This window comes from Larus michahellis, chromosome 4 (assembly GCF_964199755.1).
Source record: "Larus michahellis chromosome 4, bLarMic1.1, whole genome shotgun sequence".
Classification (NCBI taxonomy): Eukaryota; Metazoa; Chordata; class Aves; order Charadriiformes; family Laridae; genus Larus; species Larus michahellis.
The window spans coordinates 54,824,455-54,840,440 of record NC_133899.1 but is presented as its reverse complement, the minus strand read 5'-3'; the positions used below and the strand labels follow the sequence as shown (position 1 = coordinate 54,840,440).

At 35.1% G+C, this 15,986-nt stretch overlaps 1 protein-coding gene across 41 annotated transcripts in view; it reads left to right on the top strand.

The window, feature by feature from the left end:
• The window catches only part of GPHN (gephyrin), a 300,307-nt gene that overhangs the window by 224,968 nt on the left and 59,353 nt on the right, over nt 1-15,986 (top strand). For 19 of the 41 annotated variants that reach the window (XM_074584943.1, XM_074584935.1, XM_074584925.1 and 16 more), the window contains one exon: nt 3,094-3,135. The exons of the other annotated variants lie outside the window; for them this stretch is intronic. In XM_074584943.1, the coding sequence (XP_074441044.1) occupies nt 3,094-3,135 (42 nt within the window). The remainder of the gene's footprint in view (nt 1-3,093; nt 3,136-15,986) is intronic. 41 annotated transcript variants of the gene reach the window in all.

The window sequence follows — 15,986 nt, the reverse complement described above, 5'->3', positions numbered from 1 at the left end:
TTGTTCCAGAATAAATTGCAAAGACATGCTTTCCAGATTAAATTCAAAGGCCATTGGAAACATGTAGGAACATTGGAATTCTGCAGAATATTCCAGATTCCACCAACAGTTTAGAAAGCCTGACAGATACTCAAAATAAAATTGCACTGAAAACGTGTATGAAAATTTTAGTTTATTAAGTAGTTTGGGGGTCTGAGTTTTCATTTTAAAACACTACTTTTAATATCTGCAGTAATGCATAACCATTTAAAAAAAAAGTCATCCTGACCTGAGATTTGTTTTTCCATTTCTTCTTGAGGTCTTCATTCATCTTCCTTGCAGCCGTTCCAGTTCTTTTTATGGCTTAATCCTTTGATGTCTCCCAGAGACCTCTGTTTAAAGCTGAATTTAAATACTGTTCAGAAAAATTATTCTTCTGTCACTTGGACATGTTAGCATTCACCTACTGTTCACCTTAATGCAGCAGTAACAAATAAGTGCATTAGCTACTGAGATGATCAACAGTGAAACAGCTGACTGGTTTATATTTTATAACTCATAATTCCTGCTAAAATTGATACCCTCCTGAAAGTGTGGAGTTCAGTTGAGATTGAACAGAATAATACTGCACCAATCTGTGTTCTGAAGATACTTTTTTTTTTTTTTGTAATTGTGCAGGCTAAGAATTTTAGATGGAAGTTTAAATTCAGCAGAAAAATGTTATGGAAAGCCTATCAGAAAAAAAAAATTAAATCTAAATATGAAGTTCTACACAGAGTTCCCAAGTAATATGCAAAACAATTTTTGTATGGCTTTTGACAAGCATAGTTCCAAATCAAAGGTTCTGGATTTGTTCAAGAAAAATGTTCTCAGAATTCATTGCAGAGGCCAAATATTGTCAAATAGATGACGTTTAATGAAACAGAGCTGTATCTCTCAGAGTCTACAGTCTCCTGCATGCAGTGTTCTGTCTTACTTTAAGTACCTGCCGCCTTTGATCATGATGAAGGATTACATTTACGGGACTCTTATTCCTGGTTTTAATATTCCATTATTAAAGATCTGAGTCAAGCCGGTAAGGCCCTGGGACTAACAACGAATTGCTCTTGCAGCCTTTGAATGAGATCCTCAGTTGGTGTAAGTGAGCATAGCTCTTTTAAAGTCATTCTCACAGTGGGGAATTTCTGTAACTGACAACATGGCCCCTTAACTTGGATGTTCGTGGGGGGAAAGAGCCCAACAGCTCAAATGTTAGCACATTAGCTTCACCTAATGTAATATATAGGGGTTGTCAGGTAGCACACAAAATAAGGAGAGCTGTCCCCTCTCTCAAACTGGAAGAAACAATCACTGGAGTTCATATATGACAACAAATTGTAAGCAGAGTAGGGTATAGATTGCAGAATCATCAATAGGGTTTAGAAAAGTATTTACATTTAATTTTAATAACACAGAAGCAATACACTTACAAAATGCTGAGATCAGGCAGATGCTCAAAAATGGAGACTACTTAGCAAGAAAGCAATGACGTAGAAATGATGAGGAAATTATAAGCGCGCAGCAGATTAAACAGTTTTATTGTATGATCCTATTGAAAATAAAAGAAACAGCAGTCACTATGTACAGAAGTGTGGTATGAGCATAATCATTTCCTCAAGAACAATAAATCATTTTGAGACTAGAACACTTAGCATACCTTCGATTTCATCATTATGAGAAAATGACATAGGTAAATTGAGAGTTTATACAGGTATGAATAACAAAAAAAGAATTTGGAATTTGGAGTGAGTGAGATTAAGAGATTAAGGAAAATTGTATGTATGTGTGTGTGAGCATAGGGAGAAATAAAATATACAGGTACCTTATTGAAGGGAATATTATAATTTGCTTCTCTACAACTGGAACTATGAAAAAGAAAATACAGAATTATTTAAAGTGATTAAATACTAATACGAATAAGACTGAAGTGAAATATTAAGTTTATCTTAGATATTAATAAAAATATGGATAATTAGATCACAGGATAATTGGACAAGGAAAGTAATAGCATTCTACTTATAGTAGCTGTCTAAGAGAAGATTAAAGAAGTACACAAGTGTCTAGCATACCCCTTGTACTCTGGTAAGTTAGTGTGAGGAGTAAACAAGATGAGCCAAGTTCTTCAAAACTTTGAGGAGTACAATTCCAAACCTCCGCCTTTTACTCTTTCTTCACAGCCAGTTGTCATCAGATCATTATTAATCTAACAAAAATTAAGGGAGAAAAAAAAAAAGACAAACTAGAACTTGGACTACTCTTTGTAATTGAAACATTAAATGTTTTCAACCAAAGGAAGGATTTTCAGATTCGTTAGGAAAAGAAATCCTATAAATAATGGCAGACTCCTTTTTTAATACTTAAATTATGTCTGAGTGATTAATAGTATAGAAAAAAGGCCTTCTTGTATAAAAAAAAAAAGGTTTCTTAAGCAATAAGTAAAACTGTAGTGTTGCCAACTAACTTGTGTTTGTGCTGAAAGCTTTTGACAGTGGACGGTATCCCTCAAGAATCACAGCACTTTACATTGCTTAGGGACATAATCTGCAGATTTCTACTGACCTATATCTGGCCATTAATCGTGTAACTTTGCAAGTTATTCTGGTTTTTGGGGCAGTGAGGTTGAAGAAAAAACTCTGTTGTCAAAAATGCTGGTTCTGAGCATCTGAAAATATAAAGGTGACACAGGGAAGAATAGGGCCTCTGATGGGTTTTCACATCATACCCTTTGCAGAGTTAGAATAAAACTAGTAGTTTTAAATGACAGATAGGTAAAGCTTCATCCTAGAATACCTTATTGTCCTAAGGATAGTGTCAGTTATTTAGAGGAGGAAGGATTGATAGATTCATCGTTAGTTTTAATTATTTTATAATTAGAGTACCTTTTTCTTCTTTTAAGAAGCTTCCACCTTAAAAGGCATAAATTTGTAGTTTCTGAAATAGCTGGTTGTGGAAACTTAATGAACCCCCTGCTATTACCTCAGTGCTGGAACCACCTATACAGAAAACCTTCTGAGACCCTTACTGTGCCACCATTTCTTTTTTAACAATGTTTTCTTTTCCCCACTGCACAACCAGGCTCGGCTCCCTTCGTGCTCATCCACCTATAGTGTTTCTGAGGTATACTTTGCACGTGTTCTCTCACACAGTCGACCTGCTCGCCCATCACACTTTTTTGGGTTTATTTACTTTTTTCTTTTCTGCATTGCACTGTGCACAAGTGGGGCAAAATCAGCTGGGGGGGCAGATTTTGCATGATCAATCTGCAGCCATGTTCAGCATGGTTTTAAAATCACTGTACCAGTCTGGGACCGCCACGATGTGTAGTCTAGCTAGGCAACTGCTACATAACATATGAGCATAAATTATATAATAAGAGCATCCTTCTTTATCTCTTACATCAAAATAAAAATAATAAACTTAGAGATGTCCAGGCTGCAAAATGCTTTACTGGTTAGTCTGACCCATTTTCAGGCAGTGAAACTGGAAAGATGGCCATCACATTATGATTACTAATTACCTGTCTAGATATAGGTGGTTTTATGATATCTGAAGCTCATTATTAATTCCCAAAGCTCTAACTTGGGTCAGTACCTGCCAAAACGCATATACTGTTCTAAATACTTCCCTATCAGCTTCGTGGTAGTCTTCTGTAATAAGGTATAGTACCATCTTAGCAAGAATTGAGAAGAAAAATGCATTCAATTGTAATTGGGATGGGAAAAAAAAAAAAGGAGAAAGATGTTACGATAAACTAGAATTCACAACATCATGGGATAAAACCAGAATTTATAAAATACTGTCAAATTAATGCCATGACCCACTGTGTAAAGTTTAGGCTTCATCATATTATAATTGATTAATGGATGACTTGAAAAGATGGGCTTGAGGTTTTCTGCAATACCGAATCAGTCTTGAGCACATATAGTTATTTATTCTGTATTTTAAAAGAATCCCTTATAGTTGACAAGATCTCTTCAAAAAACTTTATGCTATCTCACGCTGTGGGCCAAGTTCTAGACCTGATGTGAATGTTCTATCATACAAAATGCAAACATAAGGAGCTCACCTACTCAGTCACTTTGTCCCTAAGCAGGAAGATCTGTGTGTAAGCAGTACCTTGCTGATTTGTGTCTAATTTGTTCTCAAAAGCTTCGACTTCTCAAGCAATCATTCCTTGCACTTCCTTATCCTTAGTAATAGAAAGGGTTTTTTCTAGTTTCAGTCTATGAACAGGCAAAAGATATAATAAAAAAGTTGTTAAGAAGACAGATGCTTATCAGTTTTTCTGTCATGGATAAATAGTTGCTGTCTGGCTCAACCAGGAGACAAGTAATTTTAATGATAATCAAGTATGTGTTCTTAAAAGCACCTGTTACATATTCTGCAGTTTGTTGTGCCTCGTTACTGTATTATATGAAAGCCTCACTGTTTATTATCATGATCATCATCAAAACACCGATATGGAATAAATTAGTAATACTATACTCATACACATACAAAAACACTTTTTTGTAAGCTAATACAGGAGCAAGAAATTAGTTTTAGTGCTTACAGATGCAAGACAAATGCCATCCTCACTCAACCGGCCATTCTTCTGAATGATCTCTGTGAAATTAAGAAAAAGCACTGGATTAACAGGCATTTCAGCTTGATAACACTTTGTTTCCAAACTGTGATAGTTCACATCAGCAAAAATGTTGAACATGCACCTATGGATTATGAAGTCATCTTCAGGGAAACTGGACCCTTCTGGCTTTGCCTGCAACTTCAGCCATTTGTCCTATTCTTGTTCTGGAGGGATCACTGTCTTCCAAAGAAATACAAACCAAGGTATTGTGCCTGGTGACTGGTCAACGTGTATGGGTCTCCTGCTTGATCAGATCCCAAAAACTATTTTGCCTTCTTCAAAGCTATCAGGCTGTAGTACCAATTAGTGATATTGGAATAGTTAGATTCTACTGCAATTGAAGAAGAAAATTGGAGTATTAAGTGCATGAAAACTTAGTGAACACTGTCCACAAAGGATGGCTTTGCAATTTGTAGTAAAGACTCTGCTAGCTGAAGTGCCAAGGTGGCACTGCGTGACTGTACAAGCAATTTGTCCTTTATACTCCATCCGAAGGGAGGATCTTCATATCTGAAATGCAGATAACGTGGCTGCCTAGTGAACCAGATCTTGTGATGCAGTTAAAAAATTTTCAGCTGATCAGCATTTCATGCTGATGAACCATACAGTGCAAGACCTAGATTGCCCTCTTTTAAACTGCAAACTGAAGGTGTAAAAAAAAAATATGGATACATTCTTCTCTGGTGGCAGGATAGCACCCTGAGTATTTTTGAACAGACCATTTGAGCCAATGATAGATCCAAAGGAACAATTCAATTGAAACTGAAGATCTCTGTGGCAACTGTAGCTATTTGAAGAGGCAGGGAGGGATTGGAGATTCTCTGGGGTCCATAAAACATTTGTAGTGCAGTTTTTAACTTTGGAAGAGACTCGTCGTTGAGAAATGCAGCTTAATGTCAGGATGCATGTCCAGCGATGCTCGATGTCATCTGCTGTTATTTTGGAAAATGGGAAAGGCTGCTCTCAGTAAACATCCTGACCTCTAAATGATATGATAGAAAATCTCACAAACTGAGGTATTGTCAAATGGAATCCAAAAAGCCTGCCATTAGTTTTTGATCAAGGGGAATAAAAGGAGTAATGTTGTATAGCATAATTTCTCATATCTGTCGGGAAGAGAGGACCACACTTTTGATAGGATCTCAAGGTTGTTTCTTGTGTATACACCTATTTCTGTGGTTCTTATTCCAAGAAAATATTTTTCTTAAACTGATTCTTAAGCACCAAGTTCAGAGCTGCTTAATTTTATATGTCCGAGACATCACCAAATAGCTTTGGACCTTCAGAGGACACCAGGAACACGGATACGAAAGAAATGGAATCAGTGCTGTGGGAAGTCAGCTGAACATGCCTTCTGAGAAAGGTACAACAAAAGATAAAGAAAAGATAACCTGATATAAACAATTTCTGAAATCTGATTTTCAGAAATAGACATTGTAGATTCATCATAAGAAATTTCCTTACAATTTGAATTGTTGATAAAAGCTCTGGAATTGGATCAATTGGCACCCCTAGAGCTAAGATTGCCAAAAATTACATAGAAGGTCTTTGATTGAAGAAGTGAAAGATCTTCCAGCAGAAGAGAAATGGGATCTGTGTATTCTACATTGTGGAGAATTTGAGGTAGAATTTGCTGACTAGTTTTTTTTTCATAGAAAACATCCTTGTAGAGGCTATTTTGCATCTTGAGTCCAATAATTAGGAAAAGCTTCTTTTTACCTGTTCCTTTTTATTGTCACCAGTTGCACTGGTGAAACTGTGGATATGGGCAACTGATGCCTGTGTGTGAGGAATGCTCAGAAATTTTTTTAAAACTTCTGCTTCCATTTAGTTACAGAAAGGTTTTCATAGTTTGTCAAACTCCATGCATTATAGAGTACTAGTACTTCATACCTACTTAGCCCCAGTCAGCACCCTGACAATTCCACTTGTCTTGAATGAGTTGCTGTCTTTGGTCCTTTTCAGTTAAATCAAATCAAAGTGAGTTTCTTTAAAATTTATTCCCTTGTGGCAAGAGAAGTAAAGCTTGAATGCTCTAAAATGTATAATGATAAAATGCAAATTCATATTCTCTTTGAATTTTACAATATGCAATAAAGGTTTTCCCCCTTCATGAAAAGCAGTTAGCTTCATGCCTGTAATTTTTGTAAATGTTAGCAGGACTCCTAAAATGATTTTTCTAAAAGTAGAAATATTAATTAGGAATTATGCTGATTTAGCAGTTGTGCAGTATAGTATATGTGTAATATATCTATAATTTACTTATTATCCAAGTCTCACAAAACATAGTAACTTATTTTTTAATAGCAGTAGTTCACATAAGAAATTATTAAATCAGATTGGCATTTTTAGAAGTACTCTGACTTGAGCTTGTGTCTTAAAAATACTGTACAAAATGTAAAACTAACGGATTGACCAACAAAGGTCCATATTCTCCTAATTTATAAAATTACACTTAGGGAGTATTATGCAATGGCCCCATTTTTTATTCTCATTTATATCTCAGACGTTTTATTACCAGCATCAATCTCTCTCTCTCTCTCACTCTTTTTATCTGCCTCTCCTCTGGCTTCTGCATGCGCTATGTGTTTGGCTAAAAGTGTAATGAAGGAAACCTATTGATCTGCTTGTTGAAGGTATAGTGGCAGCGAAATGTTTACTGCAGTGCTATCTCCTGCTTTTAAAAAAAAAAAAAAAAAGTTTTTCAAAGGGGGAGACACTCAGGTCTGTAGCTTGTCGTATGTTTTATTTAGCTTCATTGAGTGGTTAGAACATGATGCCTTGTGTTACCAAAGATTGGCGAAGTTTTATGTTAGTTTTCTCTCCCACAAAGTACATTATTTCCATAAAAATAGCTTTGGAATACGTATTGGCATCATACAGATTGATGAGATTTCATTGTTTACTTAGCATTGTTAATAAAATAACAAAGACTTACATTATCTTACCTGATAATAGAAGAACAGAGGAACCAGTGCAGGGAATTAAATATCAACAGTATTCAGAGAACAAGAGGAAGATTTTAAAGTGCTCTAGGTTAAAGCATTCTTTATAGTATGCATTACAAAATGTTGTAAATAACCAAGTCTTGTTCTTTAGAACTAAAGCCAGGTAAGAGACTGTTTCTCCTTCTACTTAGGCTAGTTTGAACAGAAGGTAGTGCTGAAACACCGAGAAGTGCTACTCTGACTTTCAGGTGTTTACCACCAGCATAGAACCTAGAATTCAATTTTAGGTATAGGCTGTTAAGTTCTGTGTTGATATCTGTTGTAGATAGTAGGTGTTGACTACTTTTGACAGTCAAATTCAAGAGCATCCTTAATGTGCGCACAGTGAGCCCAACATTTTGAATTTCCTACCTACCTGAAAATTCTGCATCCAGGACTTCCAGAAGGCTTTTCTGGCTCCAAGAAGGTATGCCAGCTTCCTCATGCTAGCTTAAGAATGTGGCAACCCCTTATACTTTGTCATCCTTTTTTTAAATTTGGTTTCCTACTCTTTTATCTAAAACATTTCTCTCTAGATCTCTAACCAGTGGGCCAATGAATGCACTTTTTGAATTAGTTTATTCTGATATTGTAACTTAAAACTTTCCGGAAGCAGTTTGCCAGATAAAAATTTAGAATTAATTCAACCATGATAATTGCCTGTGCAATTGTCAAATAACTGAAAAGGTCTTCAGTAAATTCTTAGGTACCCCAGAATGCTTTAATGTCAGTATCGTTTTCATACTTACGGAAATATTTTAATATAAAGGAAAATCCCGCGTGAATATCGATATACAGTGTCTGAAACTTGAATTGCATATTGTCAAAGGTCTGTCTCTAGCACTGTTTTTGAAGATCATTAGAATAACAGCAAGAAAAGTATGACATGATTCTAAGAAATGTAAATAGATTTGGAATACCATAGGTGGTCTTTAGACTTTCAGGTATAATGAGTGAATGATATGGTTTTGTTATTGGTCAGATTATTAGACTGGTCTTGTACTCAATATTTATGCCCTCAACTTGTACATTTTTGAAAACATTATGCACAAGCTTGATTAGAGTGGCACAAAGTTTGTATTTCGTTGCATCAATTAACTTAACACTTCTGTAATATGAATACATCCCATATTTCCCATAAACAGGGAAAGCACAAAAAAATCACATGTAGTAATTTCTGGCACAGGATTTCCTTTTTCTTTGCTTTTTCTTTTATAAACTTTTCAGTCTATATATCAGCTGGAGATCTTTCTCTTTTTTTCCAGTATAGAGAATTTCAATCAACCCTTACAATCACAGGGTGACATAATTAAACTGAAAAAGTGTTTCAGGAGATGGAAGACCATGACCAATAAGAATGGACATGTGCCTTTATTTTCTTTAATATAAGATCACTTCCATGGCATAAGCAACGATTGCTCTTTTTTACAATTTTTACAATTAGGCTGTGCCTTGGTTAGGGGAGACAAAATGAAGTAAATATAAGCGGTTCCTCTCCATTCTCTTCTCTGCTTTCAAGCAGAAGTCCAGCAGATAGAGAATTTGGTTCTTTACATCTGACATAAAAAAACCTGGTCCACTGAAGAAAAATTGCCACATTAAATTGAGATTGCCAGTCTCATTGCCTTATGAACACCATATGCTTTGTAGAGATGATCTTTGAAATTTGAAATAACGTCTTTCCATTAGAGGGAATGCTGAGGTTTTCATATTATTTATGAATGTGTCTTTAATTAAGTTGCCAGGTATGTCCTTAATAAGTTCCTCAGCTTGAAAACAGAAAAATATCTTGATTAAAAGAAATATATGTCTTTATGTATCTGTGATATCTACAGTTTAGAAATAAATGAACACAACAGAGCCAATAAGCATCCACTAATCATTTGCATTTTGTCCCACCATATTGGTACAATTTACTTCTGGTTTTCTGTATTTTTTTTTTGCAGTTGCTAATAGAACAATGACGTTTTAAGTAAAATTAGAATTTGTAGAAATTTCTCTTTCAAACGTGAAAAAGAGGTCAGACTTTCTATTTGGCAGTTGCCATTTAAAGAATTAAAGAATTTTTTCTGTTGGATTTTTCTTTGCTAATAATACTACCTTACTCTAGGTTTAAGAAAAATTAATGAATTAAAGTTCTTTCTGTTAGAGAAACGTTGTTTCCTCAGTGCACATTAAAATGCAAAAATCTATGAAAAGGCAGTGATCCAGTTTCCTTATTTGTAGAAAATAGCTTTGCTAGTTCTGTCTTCATTCTTTTTAGCGGGATTGGTAGCTGCACAAAATATCTTCTGTAGCATTGTCTCTGCCATACCATACATGCTACAAGAGCTAGATGTCATATCAAGAAAGGCATTCATGACAGCTCATGAGTGAAATTATGGCAAAACTTCAAATTACATCAGGAAGGAGAGTGCATTGTTGCAATAATCTGATCACGGTATACACTAATAACTTCGATGAATGACATCTTAGATATTTACAATAAAATTATTTTTAAAAACTTCATTAAGAAATGTTACTATATTTGTACTTTAAATAGAATTTATCGTTTACCCACTGCTGAATCTCAAATTAGATCCATTATTAGTTCATACATTCAAAATAGAAGCAAAATTTTACTTAATCCTACAGTTTCTCTGTGCGTGGTACTTACCTTATGACTTCTGTCAAATAAAATTATCCCTTCATGTTAACGTTTTGCACTTATTCTTTTGTTCTCTACTAATAGGTTCAGCTCAAGCACTAAGTTGATTTACAAAGAACTACTTAACATTCAGGACAGTGGTAAAAAGTGGCATTTTGAATAACATCTCATTTCATATTAGAGATTTTGGTTTAAACCTTATCTGTTCAACTTATCAAAATTGTAATACATTTTTTCTTTATTTTTATTATGGTAAAATACTTCCCAGCTCTGCATTTATTAGAGAGAGAATAAATAAAATTCACAGTGTCTATTAGGAAGCATAGGCACTAAGAAATTGAATGATAAAATCACATCTGTTTTCCAGATAATATATACCTTTCTGTATTCTAAAAATCAAGTAATTCAGAATAATTTCCATCCTTCCCCATTTGGAACTTTCAAGTTCTTTGCTTTCTGTTTTAAGACGAGTCTTTATGTTTCAATTTTAAATGCCCATCTCTGAATTATACCCTCTTCTTCTTCCACAGAACAGGGAGACATTTCACCCTGCCTTATGGTAGAGATGTGCAATCCTTTTGAAACAAATTAGATCAAGTCAGAGACCTATGAATGTCATTTTCCTTTTGATTGGTTATAGTTTAGACTCATGTATTTAATCTACATTTGCATTTTCCAAAACCAGTCTTGTCATTATTTCTCTATGATTACATCCATTTAAGCAAAGCTTTTTTTCCATTGTCTTGTGCTGTACCCTACCGTCGACTGTATGGCATCAAAACTGGCTTGATTAGATATAACCATGAGATTTCTTTTCTAGACAACCACTGTTTTCTTTTTAAATCCAGCAGCAAGCTGCTCCCCAGCATACAATGTTTAGTATTTATTTGTTTGGGGTTTCCTACTTAAATCAGTTTGTTTGAGAAACCAGACGTTAGTTTGTGTTCTGTTACACTAGTAAGAACACACAGTGCAATTGCTCTCTAGGTGCAGCTCCCAAAGCAGTCGAACTCTTCAGAGTCAACCTCAGGAATAGAATCTAGGGAAAATTAGTCTAGAGTCTGAAATAGTAATAAATCAAAGTGGATCAGAGCTTCTGTTACATTGCTGTTATGGCTTTTGGAGTAATCACTGATGTTAAATGCCATACGTGTGATCCAATTTACATGTATCTCTAGTTGACATGTAGCTCTAGTGGACAGTATCTCTAGTGGACACAAGGAAATCAAATATACACAGCAGTGTCAGTATCAGTAACATATAGCTCAAATGTCAGTGAGTTCCCATCAGTGCTCCCTACCTTATCTTCCTGGTTTTCCGGTTTTTCAAATGCAGTTTTGTAACATGGAAACAAGTTTTTTTGCTAAGCGTAATAACCATAAAGTTTTTCTTTTAAGAGCTGGAGGGGAGAAAGAATGTCCTTATTCACAATATTTTCCGTATCCCTTTCCCTTCTATGAATTTCCAAGATTCAGTGCTGCTAGAAGCCCAGCCAAATTAATATTCTGTTCTCAGGCACATAACTGCTGTGGGGAGGCTGGTGGTTGCCGTTGTGCTGGACCTTGCAATCCAGACAGCCAAATTCAAGACAGCACCAAAGGAATCTTATCCTTTTGAGCCTTTGAGGCTCAAAGCAAAATCCTAAATTCAAATCCTCTTCCTGCATTTCAATGTCTGATCACTTTCAAAATAATTCCTAACTAGGGTGTGACAGTATAGTTCTGAGTGCAGTGTTTGCTCAATTCCAGCCTCTCCTTTCTATAGTTTATGAACCCTCTGAAATCGTCACGTTTTTCATCGGTGATGGTTCTGATTTCACTTTAAGGATTCTCCTCAGAGGAATGCGGTCTGTGTTTCTGCCTCAACTCAAAGGCAGAAACCTAGTTCTTCATACAGTGAGTTCACCGTACTGATATTTACTGCTCAGATAGATTCACGGACTGAAGCTTTATTTTCCTTACAGTTATTGCTCCCTAGTTTAAATCTTAACTTAAAAGAGCTTTATTCATTTTTATATGTGAAAGTGTGCAAGTCTGAGGTTTTGCCTGCATACTGTATACATCAGTGACTATAATATACACCATATATAAGATTACTGTTACCTGTGTTTACTGGTTTTTGCTCTTGTACTGGAAGCCCTTCAAATTTGATGCTCCTAGCTCAAATAAAATTGTTAAGCTTAACTAAAATCAACTACTTTAGAGTTGTGCCAGACCCTGAATCAAAGGGATGGAGGCCCCTAGGCCTCAGACCAGGTATGAACAAAAGCAACAGAAGGTAAAAGTTCCAAACAAAGCTCTGTTCCTTCCCCATCAACATTTATTCAGCTATTGACAATAACTAGTTATTAAGAAGACCGAATTGTGTTTCCCAGTTGTAGCAGGTGGGGTGAATGGTGACTACAGCTATCCTGCTTTCAGTTCAGGAGACACAGCCGTCTGCTGGAACAGAAAACACGGTGCCATAGTAGAAGGCCCTGAATGGGTACCAAGGAAGACTACATTGCATTTTCTGTCTCCATATTAATGCAAACTTATGTTTTGTGCTGGAAAAACTTCTTACACCATTTTCCAGGGTACTGATTTTCTGTGTGTCCTTCTTGAGAAGCATACTGAGTGATGTTCACATATGCTGGGCACTCCAAATGCAGTTGAAATAAATGGCAGTTGAGGGGGTTTGCATTCTGTAATTCAGCTATAGGCATGACAACAACTAAATTTAGTCTAGATGTCTCTGGGTCTCAATTTCCCACTTGTAAAATCAGCTCATCCCACTGCTTCACAAAGGTACTGTAAAAATAAATTCCTTCACGTGTATTAGGACGTTTTATATTGTAGAACCGAGCACAACAGAGAAATCTATAAAGAACTAAATAATTCCACATTCAGAAGAGTTTGCATAATGTTTAGTAAGTAAAATGTGAAGCTAGTTTTTGAACAGGGAGATTAAAATGAAATAGCCTTATCTTGTCTCATGCAGAAGCCCTGATGAAAATAATTAAGATGAAATCATGATACCTCCATGTCAAAGGAAAAATAACAGTTGTACACATAACATTGACCTGGTATTTCCTAAATGTTGTATTTCGCTTCAGCTTGCCAATTTTGCTTAACTACATTTAAGAATTTATTCTAAATATTCTTATTTTGAGGGTCATGCCATTCAAGAAAAATAGTTTCCGTTTTTTGCAGTAATGCGGAAATTTCAATGTTTTAATGCTGCATTGAAATTGGCTGTTGCGAGGTCAAGAAATAGAAATATGAAAATAGTTGAAATTTCATTTAAAAGCAAAATACTTGTAATAGAAATCAAACCTTTTAAAAAGTCAGCCTTATTAGTGTAGATCAAGGGTTAGAGAGTAATTTATGGTGTACTTGGGGACAAGAATTTCTATATATCGCTTATGTATTTTTAGTGCATCTGATTGACAGCAGCTTATAAAACTGAGCTGGAATGGACTATGAGTTTAAAAACTCTAAATGCTGGTCAGATAGGATATAACTCAGGCATCTGGCATATACTTGTAAGGCTAAGTGATTCATCAGTCAAATTGCTGGGTTGTGAGATTGTATGAAAATAGGCAAATAAATCCCATTTCTGTGGCAAACAACAAAGACAACAGGAATCTCTTTCTCTTGAATCTCTTTGGAAAGAAAATTTATTCTCTCTGCCTTTATTTACGCTATCTATTTCTCAAGCTGGAGAATAATTCCAGGACATTTGGGGATTGTTTAAGATTTTTATTCAAACAAATAAAAGATCTTTTTCACAGCTAATAATAAAAGTAGTAGAAGTTTTGATTTTCCCAAGTGCAGTGTTTCTAGACATTTTTTGTGTCTTACAAATCACAATTGGATTCTGTTAGCACAGGTTAGAAATATCTGCTGGAGGTTATGCACAAATTATTTGGCAATAATTTCTGTGTCTTGATTTAATAAGTGCTTTAGTTTACAAAAGATGCATGTCCTCTCCGTATTTGGGTATTATAATTAGTACTGCTTTCTGAACAAAACCAGTATGATCTTGAATAAGCCCTGAACAAAATTTCTCAGAAACCTGCTGTCTTTCCAGTGTTATTCACATAGCATATCTGTATGCTGTCCCATACTCTTAAGAGCATAAAATCCAGCACATTTTTTTTTCTAATACAAATATAAGCATTTCATTAAAATTCCTGTGAAGAAATAAAACCCACGTCTTTTCCCTTTACCTCTTTTTATTCTCAACTATCAAGTCTATGCTGCCAGTTTGTAGTAGCAAGTTTGCTTTCCCATTAGCTTTCTGACGAGCGGTTTAGTATTTTATCTCCTTTTTTGCTGTATGTGTCATAGTTCTTCCTGTTTTCTCATTCAGTGAGGTGTTCAGCTTGCAAGTTTAGTTGATGTGTAAGACTCTGTTTGAACCCTCTTCTAGTAGTAAACCTAATGATTTTTCATCTCCAGGACAAGGTCAGTTTCCTTTGAGAGACAATGACTTATGAGCATCTTATTTGCATTCCAGAAAACTGCCCTTTGCTATTTCATTTCATTTTTTCCAAATATCTTTTTTATATATACTGCTTCTGTAATAGGAACTAATTAAGTGGTAAAAATCTACTCCTAAAATTATTTTTACTTCAAATGATTTTTTGCTTATTTCTTCCCACTGACTCCAAATAAGTAATTCCGTGTATGGAATACTACATTATTCATATTTAAATTTTGGTGGGATGAATCCCACCAACAGTGCTGCTCCTTTTAAAAAATGTGTTTATGCGTAATGTCTGCTGCTGTCGAGTTCCTTGAGCTCACTTTCCTTTCCCTTTCAGCGGTGTTCTTGGTACAACAAGAAAAAATTATTCTGTAGTTTTGAACTGACTGTAGTCGTAATTCAGATGGCCAGACCTTACATATTTAGCTCAGTGTAAAAGTGCTGTTTTAATAAGAATGCATTCCTGAAATAGGAAGATTGCATCTTGTAATAGGATTACTTAGTCCTCAAATACTTTGTTAAATGTTTTCTGAAGTATGCAATACCTGATACACTTTTCCTGTGAAATTTTTTTAACAGTCGCATTTTTATATTCCATATTAATTCAATCAAAGCAATAGTCTCTGTTCTTCAGATTAGATTTACATTTTTTTTAATGAAACCAACGAATGTATTTCATTGCCTTCTTCAATTTGCTCCTAGTTTAACCTTATGTATATTGCTTAGAATAACAGGCCAAATCAGTTTTTACAGTGTTATTACACCAGTTTGAGACATTGTTATTCGTGGTTTAGTTTTATTTTATGTATTTCTTTACATATACAGATTAATGTATATTGCACTTTTAGGGGAGAAAAGGTATTTTAGGCAAGAAACACCATGCAAACCGCTACAGTTATAAATCAGATTACGTGTGCTTTGAAATCTAGTTAAACAGGCAAGTATTTGAGAGACCATTCATGTGCACAGAGTATATTGTACAGAACTCAGATTATGTAATTACTAATAAATCACACGTAGAAAAAAGCAGCAGCAGCATACTTTCCCACATCACACAGAATAAATTGTCTTCATAAAACTGATGAACTTTCAAGGAGAGATTATATAAGTTATGCACTTTCTCACTGACAGTAAGTTGTAGTAGGTGCAATACCTCGTAAACCGTCCTGTCTGGTGTTTATGAGACAGTTAGAGGAATAGAGTTCTTAAACTGTTAATGGCTGCTGTGCTTTGCATA